Genomic DNA, 19,460 nt, shown 5'->3' with positions numbered 1-19,460 from the left:
CCTAAGTAAGCTCAAAAATCATGGGATAGAAGGACAAGTCCTTTTATGGATCAAAAACTGGCTAGTTCATAGAAAACAGAGAGTGAGTGTAGGTGGGCAATTTTCTCAGTGGAGGGTGGTAAGCAGTGGGGTACCGCAGGGATCAGTACTTGGTCCACTGCTTTTTAACTTGTTCATTAATGATTTGGAGATGGGAGTAAGCAGTGAAGTGGCTAAATTTGCGGATGATACAAAGTTGTTCAGGGTGGTGAAAACCAGTGAGGATTGTGAGGCACTCCAAGGGGATCTGTCAAGGATGGGCGAGTGGGCGTCAACATGGCAAATGGGGTTCAATGTGGCCAAGTGCAAGGTGATGCACATTGGAGCCAAAAATCCTAAATATAAATACACATTGATGGGGTCTGAACTGGCAGAGACTGAGCAAGAGAGAGATCTTGGAGTTGTAGTGGATAACTCACTGAAAATGTCGAGACAGTGTGTGACTGCAATAAAGAAGGCCAATGCTATGCTGGGGATTATTAGGAAGGGTATTGAAAACAGATCAGCCAATATAATAATGCCCCTATATAAATCAATGGTGAGACCTCATTTGGAATACTGTGTGCAGTTCTGGGCACCACACCTTAAAAAGGATATTATAGCTTTGGAAAAAGTGCAGAAAAGGGCAACTCGAATGATAAAAGGGTTGGAACACTTTCCCTATGAGGAAAGGTTAAAGCGCTTAGGGCTCTTTAGCTTGGAGAAAAGACGACTGAGGGGTGACATGATCGAGGTTTATAAGATTATGCATGGGAAAGAGCAGGTAAAGAAAGAGGTACTTTTCTCCCTTTCTCACAATACAAGAACTCGTGGGCACTCCATGAAACTGCAGAGCGGTCGGGTTAGAACGGATAAAAGAAAGTACTTCTTCACCCAAAGAGTGATTAACACATGGAATTCACTGCCACAGGAAGTGGTGGGTGCTACAAGCATGGACGGCTTCAAAAGGGAATTAGATAAGCATATGGAGCAGAGGTCCATCAGTGGCTATTAGCCACAAGGTATAGCTAGGGGCTCTGGGGCAAGTGATGCTCTGTCTTCTTGGTGCTTGGGGGGGGGGTCAACAGTGGGAGGGCTTCTAATGTCCTGGCCCCACTGCTGGACCTCCTGATGGCACTGGTATTTCTGGCCACTGTGTGACACAGAGTGTTGGACTGGATGGGCCTTTGGCCTGATCCAACATTGGCGTCTCTTATGTTCTTATGTTCTTATGTTCTGGTGACCCCTAGTGGGGCTTGGGTGTTTCAAAGAGGTGGCTTGATATTGCTTGCCTCTGCATCCCAGCCCTGGTATTCCTTGGAGGTCTCCCATCCAAGTACCTGTTCACCCTTGCTTAACTTCTGAGATCTGATGAGATCGGGCTTGCCTGGGCTATCCAGGTCAGGTGCCTTCCTCTGTTCTTAAGGAGCCTCCCTCCAAATTTAGTGGGTCTTCCATCAAAGGAAGAGCCACTTAGGCTGGAGGAAGGCCGCTTGGAGGATGGTTGGATCAGCCCTGCTACATCAATTGATAACTTTAATAGAACAAAGTCTGAGTCCAGTGGCACCTGATTAAGTGTGCATGCACATGAAAGCTGATACCCAGAATTAAACTTTGTTGGTCTTAAAGGTGCCGCTGGACTCAAACTTTGTTCTACTGCTTCAGACCAACGTAGCCATCCACCTGAATCAATAAATATAATGTCACTGGAAACAACAGCAGATGTTTTCCTGATTTAGTAACTGCAGCATCAAACTCTACTCTCTCCAAATAAAAATTCAGAACTCCCCCCCCCCACACACACACAATTAATAGCTTCATGGATACTGGAACCAGTCTCTCAAAATCCATCATATCGAATGGGTCCTTTACTGGCTAAAAATCAAGCCATCTTTCTTCTGAGCAGGAATCTTTTATTTATGACTGTAGACTATCAGGTCAAAACAGATGCTTCACGTAGAAGTTCTAAAGGGCACACGGCTTCTGTATGCTCGAAATTGCCCAGCTGCACAATTGGGGCTAGCTCTCTGTACCCCTTCCAATAGTGAGTGCACAGACCTTTAGATTAAAGCACAGACCTTTAACTTAAACTAACACGGAGGACATATTCCCTCTGATTTAGCATCTTGTTCACTTGCTCTCTGCTCGTATATTCACAAAGGCTGCATGAATGCAGCAATACTGTACCTCTCCATTTTCTCTCTGCAGCTTTGATTTTATGGATAAACAACAGTTGACATCATTGGTTTTTCGCAGTTCTGAAAAAAGGAAAGAAAAAAGGACAACACTAGAATGCACTCTTTAGGGGAGAAAGCTTCATTTCCTTGTTGATAAAGGCAAATTTCCTATTCAATATAAAGGGCCTGAACTATGGTCTAATAACAAAGAAAAAGAACTAAAGCAATAGTGTGGAGAGCCAGTGTGGTGCAGTGGTTTGAATACTGGACTAGGATTTGAGTGGCCCTGATTCAAATTCCCCCTCTGCACTGGAAGCTCTCTAGGGACCTCAGGTCACTCACTGTCTCTTAGCCTAAGCTACCTTGCAGGGTCAGGAGAACGATATTGGAAGTGGCTTTGCGTCCCCATTGGGGAGAAAGGGGAGATATACATAAACAAATACATACATTTGAGGAAGGGAGGAGGCATGACTCTAGGATGGCTGGTCACCTTTGATCTATGTTAAGACACTGAGCTGCAGACCAGAAGGTCTATAGCTTGGTAGTTCGAGACCCTAGTGCCACGTGACTGAGTGAGCTCCCGTCTCTGGCCCCAGCTCCTGCCAACCTGTAGTAGTTCGAAAGCAAGAAATTGCATGTAGATAAATAGGTACCGCTTCGGTGGGAAGGCAACAGCGTTCCGTGCACCTCAGCATTTAGTCATGCCGGCCACATGATCACGGAGAAGCCTTCAGTTCACGCTGGCTCTTCGGCTTAGAAACGAAGATGAGCACTGCTCCCTAGAGTCAGATTCGACTGGCTTTCGAGCAAGGGAAACCTTTACCTTTCTACTGCAGCTTCCTAAGGTAAGCTGTTCATGTATTATTCCTGTAAGGAGGGTCTTCCAATCCCTACACACAGCTAGAAGTATGGTATAGTAGTCAGAACATCAGACTAGGATCAGTGAAATCCAGGATCAAAGCCCTGCTCTGCCATGGAAGCTTGGGGGGTGCCCCTGAGCCAGTCATAAGCTTTTCACTTCACAAGGTTGTTGTTGGGATAAAACAGAAGAGGGGGGGATGATGTTGTAAGCTGCTTCAGGTCCCCACTGGAGAGACAGATGGGGTATAAATGCGGTAAAATAAATAAATCCCAGCAAGGATGGGGAGGCATTTTCTTTGATCTCTAGGATATGCACTTCAAATGTGGCAATTAGGGTGTGAACCTTTTTCTGTGGCACCCCCGTTGTACGTACAACGTGTGTTCCAGCCCCAGGTAACATTTTCATCCTCTTATAAATCCCATGTTTCATTCCCACCCACCCCCAGTAAGTGCTGTGCTGCTGTTTCAAAACTAATGCATGAAAGGAATGTTATAACATCACCTCTGAGCTGTTGACTGTAATTATAATTTATGTAAAACTAAAGAAAGGGGATTCTAAAGGTAACTGCATTTATGAAGCAAAAACTGGTCATAAACTCTTGGTCGAAAATACAAAATTAATCACAATTAATCAGAATTAAATACAAAATTAATCACAGGCAGCAAATAATCGCCGAGTATCTGTAAATGGTATAGATTATATAGACTGAAGCACCAGTTTTTATTGTATTTAAAAAACGTATTTTATTGTTTTAGTATTTGTATGCTGTTAGCCGCCCTGAGCCACTGGGTAGGGCGGGATAGAAATCCCATAATAAATAAATAAATAAATAAAATGAATTGCTACAGACAAAATGCATGCGAGGAAAAGGAGTGGAGTCCCTTTTGCAGCCAAGCGGAGCTGGCCTAGGACCTTCTGGCTTTGTAAATGCATTATTAAAGTTATGTTGTGTCTGTGTCTATATATGTAGGTCAAATCCTAGTAGTGACCCATCTGACCTTCCCTCAAAAACCCTGCCTCACGTTTTGTTTTAAGAACTTCCTTTCTTTCCAGAAGAATCACTGTCCTGCCACGTACAGTAGCCAAGCTGCACTGCCTATGCCCTGTCTGTCTTAGCACTCCCTCGCCGAGGGTCCTAACTGTTCAGCCACCAACAGAGCACAGAGGAATACAAGAAGAGCCTGCTAGATCAGACCAACAGCCCATCAAGTCCAGCACTCTGTCTCCCACAGTGCCAAACAGATACCCACAGAGGAGGACTCAGAAGCCTTTGGTTGGCCTACAACAACTGGCATGGGAAGATAGGCTGCCTCTGAAATCGGAAGGGCCATTTAGCCATCCTGGCTAATGGCCATTGATGGATCTGTTCTCCGTGAATTTCTCTAATCTCCTTTCAAGGCCATCAAAGCTAATGGCTGTCACTACATGTTTTGTCAGTGAATTCCGTCATTTAATTACATGTTCTTTGAAGAAGGACTCTCTTTCGACAGTCCTGAATCTAATGCTCATCAACTCCATTGTATGCCCCTGGATTCTAGTGCTATGGAAGAGGCAAAAAAAGCACATAGGGCCACTAATTTCTTCATACTGTGATAGGGTTTGCCAACTCTGGGTTGGGAAACTCCTAGAAATTCAGAGGTGAAGCATGTGGAACAGAGTTTATCTGGTTTAGCATTACCTGTAGAAATTCGGTGGAAAATTATGGGAATTGGCTCTGTCGTCACTAATACATCTTCATCATTATCTGAACTGGACACGTAGGTATTGTCTGCAAAACAAAAACAAAACTATTTAGTAGGGAAGAGCTGGAGGCCCATCAAGATTCACAGAGAGGGGCAATTTGGAAATCCCATGCCCTCACAACTCCCTCTCCAGGATTTTCTAGTTCTGAGAGCCTCAGATAGCCGTTCCTCAACATGCTGTTCCTTCCAGAGCATATATAGTCTTTGAGTGGTGGTGTCCCCATTTCCTTCTGGTTAACGTCCCGAGTCACACTTGTCTGTATACCTGGGACATCCTCAAAGTATATTAAAAAACCCCTATTTAGCTTGTGAGCAGCTTGTTTTTGGAGCTTTCATTATCCATAAAGGGGCCAGCTAGTTTATTATTATTTAGGAGAGAGATGATACACTTTCTCAAGCTCACGGATTCAGCTCAAATGTTGGTGTTTCGAGCGGGTTCTTTCAAGCTGAGCAACAAACATGTTCAATTGACAAACTTCAACAGCAATGAAGTGGGATTAAATGGGGCTGCCATTTAATGGGGCTGATGACCCCTCTTTTATTATGCTGAGAATCAATGGACAATGGTTAGTCAATAGTCACAAATTAGAAGACAGATAAGAGCTCCAGGCTACATTTCACAGTTTAGAACTATTAGGTTTAAAGGGAAGTACTTTGCAGTCAACTGGAATTTCTCACCCCCATCCCAGATTTAACAGTTAACTGTGCAACTTGATTTAATTTACACAAATTAATTAATCCAAAGATTGGGCTTTCCTAGGCTATCCAGGTCAGGACTCCAATTTACATAACAGGAAACTTAATGGGCAAAATGCTAAAAATGATAGGCATAAATCAGGGGCAAACAATAATAATTCTGGAGGGAAAACCTGGGGAGGGAGGGAGCTCTTCTCCTCACACATTAAAGAACTCCAAAAGAACCACAAATGTACAGGTTCATGATCCCCTCTATTTAGCTTCTTTCCAGTCAGGGATGAGCTTGTATGGTTTCCCTGTAAGTGGTGCATCCACCAATATGGGGCTTCCACATGGCAGGTTTCCCCAGTTTCTCCCGGCAGCGACCATCCCATCCCCCAGGCTACTGGAGGTTTTTCAACTTCTTTTAAAAAATAAGCAGTTGAATATTGTTATATCGCTGTAACATAATGTGTAACATGTTCTCATTTTTCATTTTTTTTAAAGTAAGTCTCTAGCCCCAAAGTTGCACCAGTAGCTGGCAACCGGTGGAAGTCTGGGGTGATGGGGATCTGGGTTTGTTTGTTTTTTGACATCATCGTGATGGCATTATGCCATTTTAAGGGAAAACCCAGAAGTGACATCAGTCCACATTTGGAATAGCCATACACAGCAGGTTTCCTTCGTATTTGTTTTAATTGGTGATTTAATAGCACCAATAGGTTTTTAAATAAAAACCCAGTAAGTCTTGAGCCACTATCCTTGTACACACACATACCGCAAAAGGGGCTAGATACTTGGTTTTATTTTAATGAAAGCTGGGAATTCGGAGAACCTATTAAACCATCAATTTAAAAACAAACACAAAAAACAGGGAAATTTGATGGCCCTTGAAGGCCCTCCCCTACCCATGACTCAACCAGAGCAGGAAAAACGGCTACTCCGTGCTATGCCCATATGGTTGCCAATCTCCAGGTGGGGCCTGGAGATCTCCCACTGTTACAACTGATCTCTAGAAAATAGAGATCGGGTCTCCTGGAGAAATTGGCTGCTTTGAAGGGTGGGCTCTATGGCATTGTACCCTGATGAAGTCCCTCCTCCCCAAGCCCCACACTCCCCAGGCTCCACCCTCAAAATCTCCAGATATTCCCCAACCCAGAGCTGGCAACCCTACACATGCTCCAATAGCTCCTGTGTACCAAAGACTGTCCCTGTTTTCTAGGACCTGATTTAGCTTCAGTGCTTGCTTTGGGGTGAATTTATTTATTTATTTATTTATTTTTCAAATTTATACCCCGCCCTCCCCCGTAGGGCTCAGGGCGGCTTACAAAGGCAAGGTAACCTTGCTACAATAAAATACAATATACTTATAATTAAAAACATACTATACATCTTAAAATCCCAATGCCTTGTTGATGTTTTGGTTGTAGGAGCTGCTTGAATTGCCAGGACCTTTTGGCTTGGTCTCTAGAAGATACATCTCCCAGTGGGAGGTGGTGGCATCATGTCCCTAAGTATGTTCTTTCTATCTGAGTAAAAAGACTTCATGTAGGGATGCCAGCTCTGGGGTGGGAAGTTCCTGAGGACTTGGGGGTGGAGCCTAGGAAAAGGTGGACTTTGGGGAAGGAGAGGGAACTCAATGGGCATGTGACACTATAGAATCCCCCCTCTGAAGGTGCCATTTCCTCCAGGGGAACTGATCTCTGTAGTCTGGAGATCAGTTTATTTAATTTCTTAATTTACAAAATATTAGTCTGAATCCTACGCTTCCTTTGGGAAAGACTGCAGGATATACATGCAAGCCACTACAGATACTAAGACTTCTAAAGTCTGGTGGAATAGGGCACCATGTCAGAATAGGGTTGCCAAATTCTTTTTGGCCGGGAGCGGGGGGCTCCCGGCCGGCGTCCTGGGTGTGCGCGCACGCCATTTTTGTTTTCCCCTCAAATGGTGTGGCCCCGCTCCCAGCGTGTGAAGTCACTTCCGGGTGACGCGCACACAGGGGTGGGGTTTCCCCCGGGCCCGATTTTCGTCCCGTAGAAAATCAGGCCGTCAAAGCAGCGGATTCCCCGCCCCCCGGCCCGATTTGGGAACTCTATGTCAGAACCATGATGGAACAGGTAACCAACTGCTCCAAAGAAAGTTACCGTCTATAGTGCATTGGATAAAAGATGAGCAGGACAGATGATTAGGAGGAGCACCTATCAATCTTTGCAAGCACCATTAAGGATGACCAGAGGGGGTTGCTTCAACAAGCCAGACCCAGACAACCTAAGCCGAGAAAATGGCCCTCCCTCACCTCGATGACTGTGTGGTAAAAGCATACTCAATAATTGGTTTTATGGATTCGGGCTGCTGTCCATAACCCATATAGTCAAAGTTCCTAACTGTTTCTTTTTTAACCTTCATTGATTTTGTCCCATTTGGAAATCTGAAAATGCTTTCCCCCCCCCCTGTCTATTTCCCCCCCTCCCTTCCCTTCGGCAATCATTTATTTAACCCCTCTGCCAGACACAAATGAAATCTGAAACAAAGAGGTCCATTTTTTCCTTTATCTACTTCCTCTTGTTCTCAGTCTGAGAGGCATGCCCCAGTGCTGGCAAAGAGCCCCAACAAAGTCCCAGAAGCTTCTGTTCGCAGAAGGAGTTCCATCTTCCTGAGGTCGTAGAATGATCGGGCCTCTCAATCAGAAGTCCATTACCCACAATGAGAAAGAGGAAAGCAGCCAGTTTAAGTCTTAGACTATCGCTGGCTAGTTCAAGCCTCGGACTATTAGCATAAGAAAACACTGAAGCTTCTGCGGCCTACGTCTGTCAGCGGGCATTAGCTCTGGCACATTCATTTGAACATACTCTGTAAACTGTAACGACTCCTTCAGGAGTCATTGTGGTACATTGTATTGATTTCAAGTAATGGAACGTTTTGCCTCCACACTGTGTATTGTAAGCTTTTTTTCCTGGAGCACAATCCTCCTTTAATTTTATCGGCCTTATAATGAATTCTTCAAAATGCCCGTTACAGCTTTCACTACACCCACGGCCTGCTTATTACAGAGTTTAGTAAGACCAAACGGACTGTAGTCTTTTTACCCTTCTCAAGCTCACGGTTTTATCGGCATGTCTATAATACAACGCATGGCCACTTCCCAGTATATTCTGTGCCTTCCTCAGTGCAAAACCAGCAGTGACTTCACCACCTTGGGGTGATGCTCTAGGAATCCCCCGAAGCTCCATGGTTAAATCATAGTTTTGGGTGAACCCTACAGTGTTTTGCTGACACAATGACATCACTTCCAGTTTGTTGCCAGAAGTGACACGGCAAATTGGCATGGCACTGAAGGACACCCCTTCCCCCCAATGCTGAACAGTGGCAGCACAGAGCAGGGAGCTCAGGCTGGAAAATCTTCTGCTATGGCAGGAGAACATAGATGTACCATTAGTTGTGCAGCAGTGCCATTGCCTTACCAAGTTTACAGGTGCTCCCACAGTCATGACTGACCACACCCACTGTAATTGCCTTTGCTGTTGTTGCTTCCGGGAGTGGGGCCAGCACTGCCCAGCAGGCAAATAAGCCCAAGATTGATGGATTTGCCAAATTAGACAGGAAACCAAGAAATCTTTGTCTAGCATTTCTGTCTCTGTGCTTGTTCCAGCGGTCTGCATTCAAATCCTGCCCCGAAACTCAACATCTCCCTGGTGAAAGCCACGTCAGTAGGCATGGAAATCAGCACCTCCTCTGAAGCAGATGCTATACCATAGAAAGAAGAAGAGGAGGAGATTGGATTTCTACCCTGCCCTTCACTACCTGAAGGAGTCTCAGAGCGGCTTACAATCTCATTTCCTTCCCCTCCCCACAACAGATACCCTGTCAGGTAGGTGGGGCTGAGAGAGCTCTCTTGAGAACCGCCCTTGAGAGAACAGCTCTGAAAGAACTTATGGCTGACCCAAGGTCACACCAGCAGCTGTATGTGGAGGAGTGAGGAATCAAACCCGGTTCTCCCAGATTAGAGTCCGTGCTCCTAAGCGCGACACCAAACTGGCTCTCCCGCTACACAGCCCATCTCAATCCTATTGCCTTCCTCAAAGTTTGGGACCACAGGACTAGAAGGGACAGAATTCAGTGGGAAGGAGCTTGGGGGAAGGAAGCACACACCATCCCTTACTTCATCTATGAGGATTCACAGTAATGAGAACAAAAGTGACATGCAAATGTCAAGGCTTGGTGTACAAGACTCCAACCTTCAAACTACTGTCCAGCTCACTTCTTACTTTGGCCCACGTGTTTTCAAGAGAGTCATGTAGAGCAAACAATCACTGTAAATTTCTGAAGGAGATTAGAGATCAACTCCTTCAGGATCCTCCCATTGGTGAGGGCTCAAGGCAGAGAAAATTTCTCTCCCCATCCTTCTCTCTCCCCCTCCCTTCACACACACACACACAAACACATGGAGGCATGTATATCACTCCCCACAGTGAGAGAATCTCTCTCCCATGAATTAGATTCTTTCATTTTCGCCCCCCTTACAAACAAAGGGTGAAAAGCAGAAATAACTGTGTAAACGGAGGCGCTAATGAAATGCAATTAACACAACCGTGATCTGGGGCACCATCACGGAGGAGCTTCAGATGCCTTCAGCAGAATCTCTAAAAGGGCAGCAGCACAGAAAAGTAACACTTTACCTGGATAATCCTCAGAGACGTGCACCGAATAGGATATGCTGTAAAGGGGGGGGGGAGAGAGATAAGGAAAATCGTAAGAATTTTAACCTGAATTGTCCATATTTATTTATAGATTCCTGACAGCGCAACAAGACAGCTTCTCTGACAGCGTTTGAAATGCTTAACACAAACAAATAAATATAGCGCAATCCTCTACTGTAACACTCCCTCCTATGGAAATAAACTAGCTGTGATCCAAAACCAACTGGGGCGGGAGAGGTATTGAAGACTGACTGCTCACCTGTTCCATTCAAAAGTTGTATTTCTTGCACCCTTCCTTCTCTCTGCCTCTTTTTATTTCTAAAGGGAAATGTATTATAGCTGCAACCTACAAATCACTGACAAAATCCCTGCAAAGATTTATGGAATTCCTTCAGGACTGTTCTCCCAGCGTCTACAGAGTTTGAGGTATGGGGCTTGCAGTCTCATGCTCCCTAACCTACAGCTGTCCCTACAGGAGCAAATGCTACAGCCACATTGTCTCCAGGGGATTTCTGATAATGCTCTTGTTTTAAAGTAATGGGATGGATCCCAGCTAGGGGACCACCTCTCCCACTATAGCTGGAGACCTCCTGGCATCCGTCCCCATTACTCACCACCACTTCACAGGCTGGGTGTGTGTGTGTGTGGAACTGCTGGCATCGCAACAGGGAACATCCTAGGATTCACCCAAAGCTCTGTGGTTTTGGCCAGTTCTAGAATCCTAGAGCGCTCCCTCAATTCAATACCCTCATTTCCAGTTTTGCACCAGAAGTGATGTCACACATTGCTGCAACGCCAGCTGGGTGCACAACTGCCCCCAGCACCTGCTGGCAACCTAAAACTAAAGACTCCCTTCCACTAACTAGACAAGCCTCTCTCTGCTGCAGCAAAGCCCCCATTTCAGCAATTTAGCTGGAGGCAGGGTCCAACCCAATGCTGTTTCAGGCATTCATGTTTCACTCTCCAGAGAACTACAACAATGGCTTGGATCCAGCCAGCATTTTCATTCAATCTTGTCCAACTCCCTTCCTCCTACAGCCTCTGCTAACATTGTTTTCATCCATGCAAGTCCCACAATCCCCAGCACAACCTCTTTTGGTGATCCCTCTTCCTTTTTTAACCAGTGGGAAAGCTGGTTGGATCCAACCCACTGCATCCCTTTTAGAGGGGCCTGAAGTCAAGATCAGTTGTCTGGCGAGACGAAATGTTAGGCAGGTTTTAAAAGAAGCAGCTTCAAGTTTCTGGGGTACTGTGATTTGGGCAGTAAACATATTGCGGGAAGATCAATACTGCCTGTGTGCTTCTGCATCTCTGTGTCACCTGCTCTACTAATACATTTTGCTTATTCTTAAGTGTACTGCCCATTTTGATGGAAGTCCCCAAAGCAGCTCATAACAGATGCAACCCATACAATCCAATACAACAATCTGTCATAAATACAAAATTATGAAACAAAGAATGACTGAATCCCCCTAAATCTGTAGCAAAGTGGATTTTCCCAGGTCTGTGCCTTTATTGTTCTGGAGTTCTGTTCTGGGCTGCATGAGATTCTTTATAAAGTCAAATTCTTAAATTCATTCCAGAATAGGACCACAGTGAGCCTCAGCTTTCAAATCCTTCCAGGGCCAGTTGGCCAAGTCACTCAATTATGTATTTAATTTATTTAGATATTTATACCCTGCTGCTCTCCCCATCGTGGCTCTGAAACAGCTTATCTCCCCCTCCATTTTATCCTTACAATAACAACAGTCCTGTGAGGTAGGCCATGCCGAGAAAGAGTAACTGGCTCAAGGTTACCTAATGAGCTTCCCTGGCACCATGGGGATTCGAACCCAGATCTCCCAGCTTCTAGTCCTGCACTCTAAGCACTTTCCCATACTGTAGCTATTAAATATTCTTCCAGAGGTAGAGAGTTGTTGCTTGCCAAAAAAATAAATAACAGGCTGCCTTTTTCTGCCATGCAGCAATTCAGAACCACGTCAGCCATGATGCTACCACAGCTGCATTAAATATATCTCAGACGTGAAAAGGTACCTTGCACCTGCCGTCATAAAAGAAATGGATTCATGATGGGCAAGGGGGAAAAAAGGCTCCAAAGCATTTGTTATACGACAGACAACTTTAAAAGATTAATTTATTTTAGAAGCATCATGTTTCCCAGGCTACTGGCATCAATGCAAATTCCTGATGCTCACAAGAGACGTTGGGCTGCATCGGCTAATCAACTGTCTTTCATATAATTATAATATAGACACACAATTCAATCCAACTACAGCCTATTTAGTAAGCGCTGGGGGGGAGGGAATCCAAAAGTAACCAACAAGTAAGTTTTAAAATCAATCTCCCACATTTCATCCAGTAGTGATTTTTTTCCCTGACGATAAGAATTCTAATGATATGGATTTAATTATAAGTTTGCACATGGTTTGTCATTAATGTTAAAGGTGGTTGATTATACTGAATTTATTTATTAAATTTGATCAATCTTTTCCCGATTACTGTATTTAACCACTAGCCTGATACCCGTGCTTCGTTACAGTATTTAAGTTCCATAATCCAGTTATAATACCGATGATGTGAAGTTTGAAATGTGACTTTTGTTGTAGGAATTCTAATGGAGAAGATTGTAGAGTAAGAAATGAAGTGAGACATATGTTCTTTTTTCTCTCTCTACTGAAGGACCTCTCTCTAGACCACATTGGTGGTTCTGCCCTCAGGTGCTAGGATGACCAGGCTGCTTGATGAGCTCACCCTGGAGCAGGCCACATAGAACTGTCCATTTAAGAAGCAGTCATCTGTTAAGTCAACTCCTGCTACCTTCCATGAAAGTGATGGTATCTCTACTTGTGTTCCTGGATTGTTTTACTCATATGGAGACTGTGTTGTTCTGAGCACCTCAGGGCGATCTTACTGGTACTTGGCCTGCGCAGCTCCGTGCACTGCAGGAGTACTATGTGCAAATGTCTTTGCCACATTCCTAAGTTGCCTCTTCCTTGTAGTGTTGGTGTATCTGGCTCGACGTTTGCCAGGAGCTTTCTTGGGGGCAGTAAGAGGTAAGAGGTGTGAGGGGGAGTTGGTGTGAGGGAGTGGTGATGTGGTGGACATTTCTTCAGGTTCATGAGGGAGGCACGCATCGAAATGGCTCCTAGAAATGTCCTTTACTATTTCCCCATAAACATTCATACCCTGGCCCTGCCCCTACACCTGACAGACACCTGCCTGTCTGGTGTTCGGGGGGATTGTATTTAAAGGCATCGAGAGGCTGGGCCAGCAGCAGGTCTAAGGCAATCCTGATGAGCAAACCTCCCTGACGGCAAACCTCCCCGATGGCTGTAACCATCTCACCTCCTCTCCTACACCTGTCCAGTGTAGGAGGGGGAGGGGGGAGGAGTATTAGAAGCCACTGTGGAGGCAGGGCCAGCAGGATCACTAAGGCGTTACTGCTGGCTCCCTGGTGGCTTTAAGCACCCTGCAACTGCTGCTGCACCTGACAGACAACTGCCTGTTAGGTGTAGGAGGTGGGGGGAGTGTGTTGGAAGCCATCAGAGAGGCTGGGCCAGCAGCTTTGCTTCACCTCACAGGTGGTTCTTGGCCACTCCCGATTTCCTCAACTGTCATTAGCTCTCTGCAGTCCCCTGTAACTGTTGGGGGTTTTTTACCTCAGAATACTGAGCGGAGACAAAAATGTGTGAGCCAGAGGCTAAAAAACTGTGAGCTAGCTCACACTGACTCAGCTTAGAGGGAACACTGTGTGTGACATGCTCATAGAATAGTAACACAGTGGCTAAAGCGCATCTATACCTAGGGGAGAAACACCTGGGTCTGTTATTAATGAAACAAAGGAAATACAAGGCTGCAGTCATATGATAAAAAGGGCTACCTTCAGGTCCATTAAGACAATTGCAGTGCAGACCTTAGGAGAGTTACATTTTTTCTAAGCCCACTGACCACGATGAATAATAATGCTGACCTACAATGCAGGGTTAGTGTAAGGATTACATAACATAAAAGTATTTTAGAAATGCCAAGTGTGATCATGTTCTCATTGTACTTTAGGATCTTCAGAACTTCATAACACGCAAAACAAATCAGACTTGTGCCACATTACAAAGAGAAAACTATTGATATGTGATCAGATTTTAAAAATGACGTGATTCAGTTTGCAAATGAGTCATTTGAAAGAACTTCATTCATTGCTGGCACTTTGTAGCTATTCAGTAATGACAGTAGTAATAACGGAAACTCCTCATGTTAGAAAAATGGGGGTGGAGAGAGCCATCAAGTTGCAGCAAACTTAGTGACCCTGGCCCCGGTCACACGGGCCGGATATCGCGGGGGGAGGCGTGGCTAATTGCCCCGGTGCAATTTGATCCGCGATTACGCGATCAGACTCGCCGGCGGCACACCACCAGTCCTTCCCTCGGCTCCGGCAGGTAAACGAGGGACCGGAGGGGAATGCCACATGCCGGCGCGATCACACCACAGGCGTATGGAGGCAGCCCATGGCAAACATTTACTAGTACCTTGGAGGTACTAGTTTTTTAACTCGCATTGTCGGCGGTAAACCACGGGTGCGCTCCACTTCCCAGATGTTGGGGTGTGATCGCACCTGGATAATCCACCCACCATCCGTGCCTCTCCCGCGGCAACTTTGCAGTGTGACCGGGGCCCCTGTAGGGTTTTTCAGGCAAGATATGAACAGAGGTGGTTTGTCACGCAGCCCTTTACTTCCTTAGCAGTCTCCCATCCAAGGACTAACCAGGGCTGACCCTGCTTAGCTTAAAGAGTCCAACAGCACCTTAAAGAATAACAAAATTCGTGGTATGGTATGAGCTTTCGTGAGTCACTGCTCACTTTTTCAGATCTGGAGAAGTGAGCAGTGACTCATGAAAGCTCATACCCCGTCACCAATTTTGTTAGTCTTTAAGGAGCCACTGGACACTTATTCTTTTCTACTGCTACAGACAGACTAACACGGCTACCCATCTTGGTCTACCTGCTTAGCCTGCAAGAGCTGGTGAGATCAGATTAACCCTGGGCCATCTAGGTCAGTGTATTAGAAAAACAGGCAGTCCTGAACAAAAACACATTCCCTCATTTAAAGACATTTTTAGAAGGAAGTCAGAGGTTACATTCAATCAATAGGTGAACTCGTCGCTAAGATTTGCAACCACTCTTCCAGGTAATGCAAAGAACGGTTTGCAAAAATTATGTCATCTATCCATAGACTTCCCTCTCTGACTGCAGCCTACTGAGCCTCCCGTCCCCCATTTTGTTGGTGGTGGTCTGCTGACTCTTGGGAACCTCCAAGGGGAAAAGGGAGAATTGGTTAAAATAGCTGCCCCATGCCGCAAACGGAAATGCTGTTCCATCAGAGATATTGAGATGTTGGATCCATGCCACTGTGTTCACCATTTTCTCAATATTGACAAACTGCAATTTTATTATTAATAACCTACATATATAAATATTGGTGGATTTTACACACACACACACACAAACACACACAGCAAACAGAACCCAAATGCATGCTAAATGGGTAGTCAAAATGTATATAATCCAACACAAACTTACCTGTCTTCCATTGCAACCAATGGGAGTTGTGCTACAGCATAAAGCACATTCCTTTCTAAGACTTTATTAAGCTCTTTGAAAAAGAAAAACTCCCATGGTCATCAGGAGTCAGCCTGGATCTAGAAGAACGTCCCAGTAGACTGCACCTCCCAGTGGTTGGAGACTGACCTGGATTGGACTCTGAACAGGAGTCTGAGTCTGATTGGGTCTCAGAATGCCACAAAAGTCTGAACACTCCAGTCCACCTGTGTTGGATCCAAGATATCTCGGCATCATGGGAACTACAACTCCCATCACGCCAGATATCTTACATGTACCACAGATGTGTGGGAGCCCCCAAGACCTTTCTGCAGCCTGCAAGTGTCCTCTTAATTAATTCACTTGTGATGTATTAGTCCCAAATCAATCAGATATGTGTCAACCACCCATCACTAGGGCGCATTCCTGAAGTGTTGGATTTTTTTACTTGTTTGGTTGTCTGGCTTTGATTTTAACTTCTGCTGAAGTATCTGGTTGGGTCACCTCTGTAATGTTGTAGCAATGGGTTGGAGCCAATGGTTCTCTTTGCTAATGGTGGCACCTTCCCTGCACCAGGGAAATGTACCCGGTACCAGAGCAAGGTACCCCCACTAGCAAAACACATGTGGGAGTTGATCCCTTGTTCACTGCATGGAACATCCTATAATACAGCTCAGTGGACTGACATTATGACTTTCTGGCTCATTTATTTGACCAATCCTAGTGTTTTTGTTTTTTTCTTTCTTGGGCAGGGCAGCCAGGTTTATTGCTATAGTGGAAGATCTCTCAGCCTCGGGTTCCCACTGCTGCTCGGTGGAGCAATGGGAGGAAAATGAAGAAAAAGGCAGCATCGCAGTGATGCCACAATGCCACCAGCCAAAAGTGAAAACACAAAGTTGCAGCGATGTTCTAGGAATTTCCCGAGTCTCTCTCGCTCTCTCTTTTTGCCATAGAGATTCTGGAAATTCCTAGAATGCCTCTGTGATGCCAAGATGTTACTTCCAAGTATGAAATCAGAAATGACGTCACAGTGTCATGTGCAACTCTGTCACCCTTGCCCACTCCAAAAGCAGATGGCTGGCAACCCTAGTCTAGAGCAATAGTTGTCAAAAATTATCATGCCATGGCTGTGATTCATATATGATTTATAACCTCACTTATCCCCTTCTCAGAGGACCCAATGCAGACTCAGACATCACAAAACTATTTAGCCAATCAGATCAGAAAACGGAAAGTGAAAAGAAGAGAGTGAAAGCACAGACCAGCAAAGACACTGAAGGCAAAGCTTTTCCAAGCAGGGGGGGTTTTGACAGAGGGTTTGGCCAAAATCTGTGAAACAGTACAGCTCAGCTCATCAAAAAAGCAACTCGCCTACTGACAGCATTGCAGCAAGTAGAAGTCCTGGGAATGAGGGTGAACGCAGGCCAGAGTTCAAGTTCCCACTCAGCCACAAAACTCCCGAGAGCCAGTTTGGTGTAGTGGTTAGGAGCACAGCTTCTAATCTGGGAGAACCTGGTTTGATCCCGCACTCCTCCACATGCAGCTGCTGGTGTGACCTTGGGTCAGTCATAAATTCTCTCAACGGAGTTCTCAAGAGAGCTCTCTCAGCTCCACCTACCTCACTGGGCGTCTGTTGTGGGGAGGGGAAAGGAATGGGATTCTAAGCCACTCTGAGACTTCTTCAGGTAGTGAAGGACAGGATGTAAATCCAATCGCTTCTTCTTTTCTTCTAACTTTGAGCCAGTCATGTTCTCTTACCCTAACCTACCTACCTCACAGTGTTAGAACTTACAAACATAAGAAGAACCCTGCATCCTGTCTCACGCAATGGCCAACCAGCTCCTCTGGATGGCCAACAACAGGGCATAGAGGCTGAGACCTTCCCTACCTCTAAACATGGGGGTTCCCTTTAAGTCACCATGGCTAGTAGCCACTCATAGATCTATTATCCATAAATCTGTCTAATCCCCCTTTAAAGCTGTCTGTGCCTGTGGCCATCACTAAATCCTCTGGCAGCGACTTCCACATTCTAATCACTCACTGTGTCGAGAAGTATTTCTTTTTGTCCATCCTGAATCTATACTGCCCATCAGCTTCATACCAGAATCCTGGAGTTCTCGTATTCTAGGGCTGCGTTCAGACGCGGCCTTTCTGCCGGCATAAACTGCACCGGTTGGAACCGGTGCAGTTTATGCCGGCATAAACGCGATCAGACTCACCCTTCATCTTGCGAATGCCTCCGTTGGATGCCCGCTCACACGCTGCGGGCGTCGGCGTTTGTTTGGGTTTTTTAAGCAGTTTGAGCATGCGCACAGGCAGCTATTCGGAGAATGGCGATTTTTTGCGCATGCTCAACCCCCCCCACCTACATTTAAACTTTAAAGATAAGCACTTACCTTTAAAGTTTAAACCCCAACCTGGCCTCCCTGTAGTCCCGGACTCCTCCGGGACGGTAAAGTAAGGGCTTTTTTAATATATAAACAAACGCTCAGGGCGAAGGTTCGCCTGAGCGCATATTGCTTAGTTTTTTTAAAAAAATGGCGGGGGAAAGCCGGAAGCCTCAGGCTTCCGACGGAAGTGGCTAGGCACCGGTGGAGAGCGATCAGACGCTGGTTTGTATCGGAAGCCACCATTGTACTCTGTTTACCACCACTTCGGACCTAGTGGCAGAGTACAACGGTGTAAAAGGATTTACAACGGTTAAGGACGGGAGGCAGATGTTCGCCGTGTGAATGCCCGTAAGTACACCGGTTGGAACCGGCACCCTAACCGTTGTAAATCCCCCATCTGAATGCACCCTGGGAGTTGTCAGCTCTCTCCAAAGCGACCCCGAGCATTGATGTGAGGGTAAATGGGGAGAGTCATGCATGCTTGCTTGAGCTCCTTGGAGGAAGGGTGGGGTAAAAATGTAATGGACAGATAGACACAGAAAGGATTTCTCCTGATTGCAGCCAGTGTCCCTGGGGAATTGAAAGGTGGAGTAAGCTACATTGACGCAAAACCGGATGCAAAGGGTCAAATAGCAGAAATCTCAGAGTGTTGCTCTTGTGCTAGCCTAGATTCAAAGGAGAGCTTGAGTAGCCCTGCCAGTCTGTGTGCTTCTTCTGAAAGGGACTGCTGGATATAAAGGAACCCCGCATGGTGGTGGAGGCAAGGGATCTAACAGGGCTAGAAGGACTCCCGCTATTTCAGGACTTGGAGAGGCCCTGATGGGGATCTTGACGGTGCTGCCGACAATTTGGGGGTGGCTTCTTTGGAATCCAAGGAAAGGACGAGGGTTACATCCTCTGAAGCGAAATGGAAAAAACTGGTGATAGAGAGACTACCGCCAATCAGGGGTCTTCCTAATTTCTTCCAAGAGTCTCTGGAGGGGAGGGTACTCATTCTGCCTGAGCTGCTTCCTGAACAGAGCTACCAACTGAACGGGGGGAGGGGGGGATGCCCCATTTCTTTAATAGCAGATGAAGGTTTCATGTCATGTTCAGTAACATTCCCTGATCAAACTGACATGAAAGTTAAAAGTTGGCAGCCACAGATATTGCAGGGTCTGACTCCTGGTCAGTGACGAGACTCTGCTTCGAGGCAGGGTAGCTAGGCTTAACAACACAACCCTAAACAGATCTATACCCTTCTGAGGCCTTTGAGCACACTGCAAGCAAAGAGTCCTTTTACTGGATTAGGCTACTATTTTTCT

At 45.8% G+C, this 19,460-nt stretch overlaps 1 protein-coding gene across 1 annotated transcript in view; it reads right to left on the bottom strand.

Moving 5' to 3' along the window:
* The window catches only part of PARP8 (poly(ADP-ribose) polymerase family member 8), a 203,965-nt gene that overhangs the window by 86,543 nt on the left and 97,962 nt on the right, over nt 1-19,460 (bottom strand). Inside the window, exons 3-5 of the mRNA XM_015424722.1 lie at nt 10,154-10,191; nt 4,736-4,825; nt 2,206-2,276 (exon numbers count right to left, since the gene is read on the bottom strand). Coding sequence (XP_015280208.1) covers nt 2,206-2,276; nt 4,736-4,825; nt 10,154-10,191 — 199 coding nt within the window. The remainder of the gene's footprint in view (nt 1-2,205; nt 2,277-4,735; nt 4,826-10,153; nt 10,192-19,460) is intronic.

The sequence above is a fragment of the Gekko japonicus genome, unplaced genomic scaffold, assembly GCF_001447785.1.
Source record: "Gekko japonicus isolate JY-2015 unplaced genomic scaffold, Gekko_japonicus_V1.1 scaffold749, whole genome shotgun sequence".
Classification (NCBI taxonomy): Eukaryota; Metazoa; Chordata; class Lepidosauria; order Squamata; family Gekkonidae; genus Gekko; species Gekko japonicus.
This window is presented reverse-complemented; position numbering and strand designations above follow the sequence as displayed.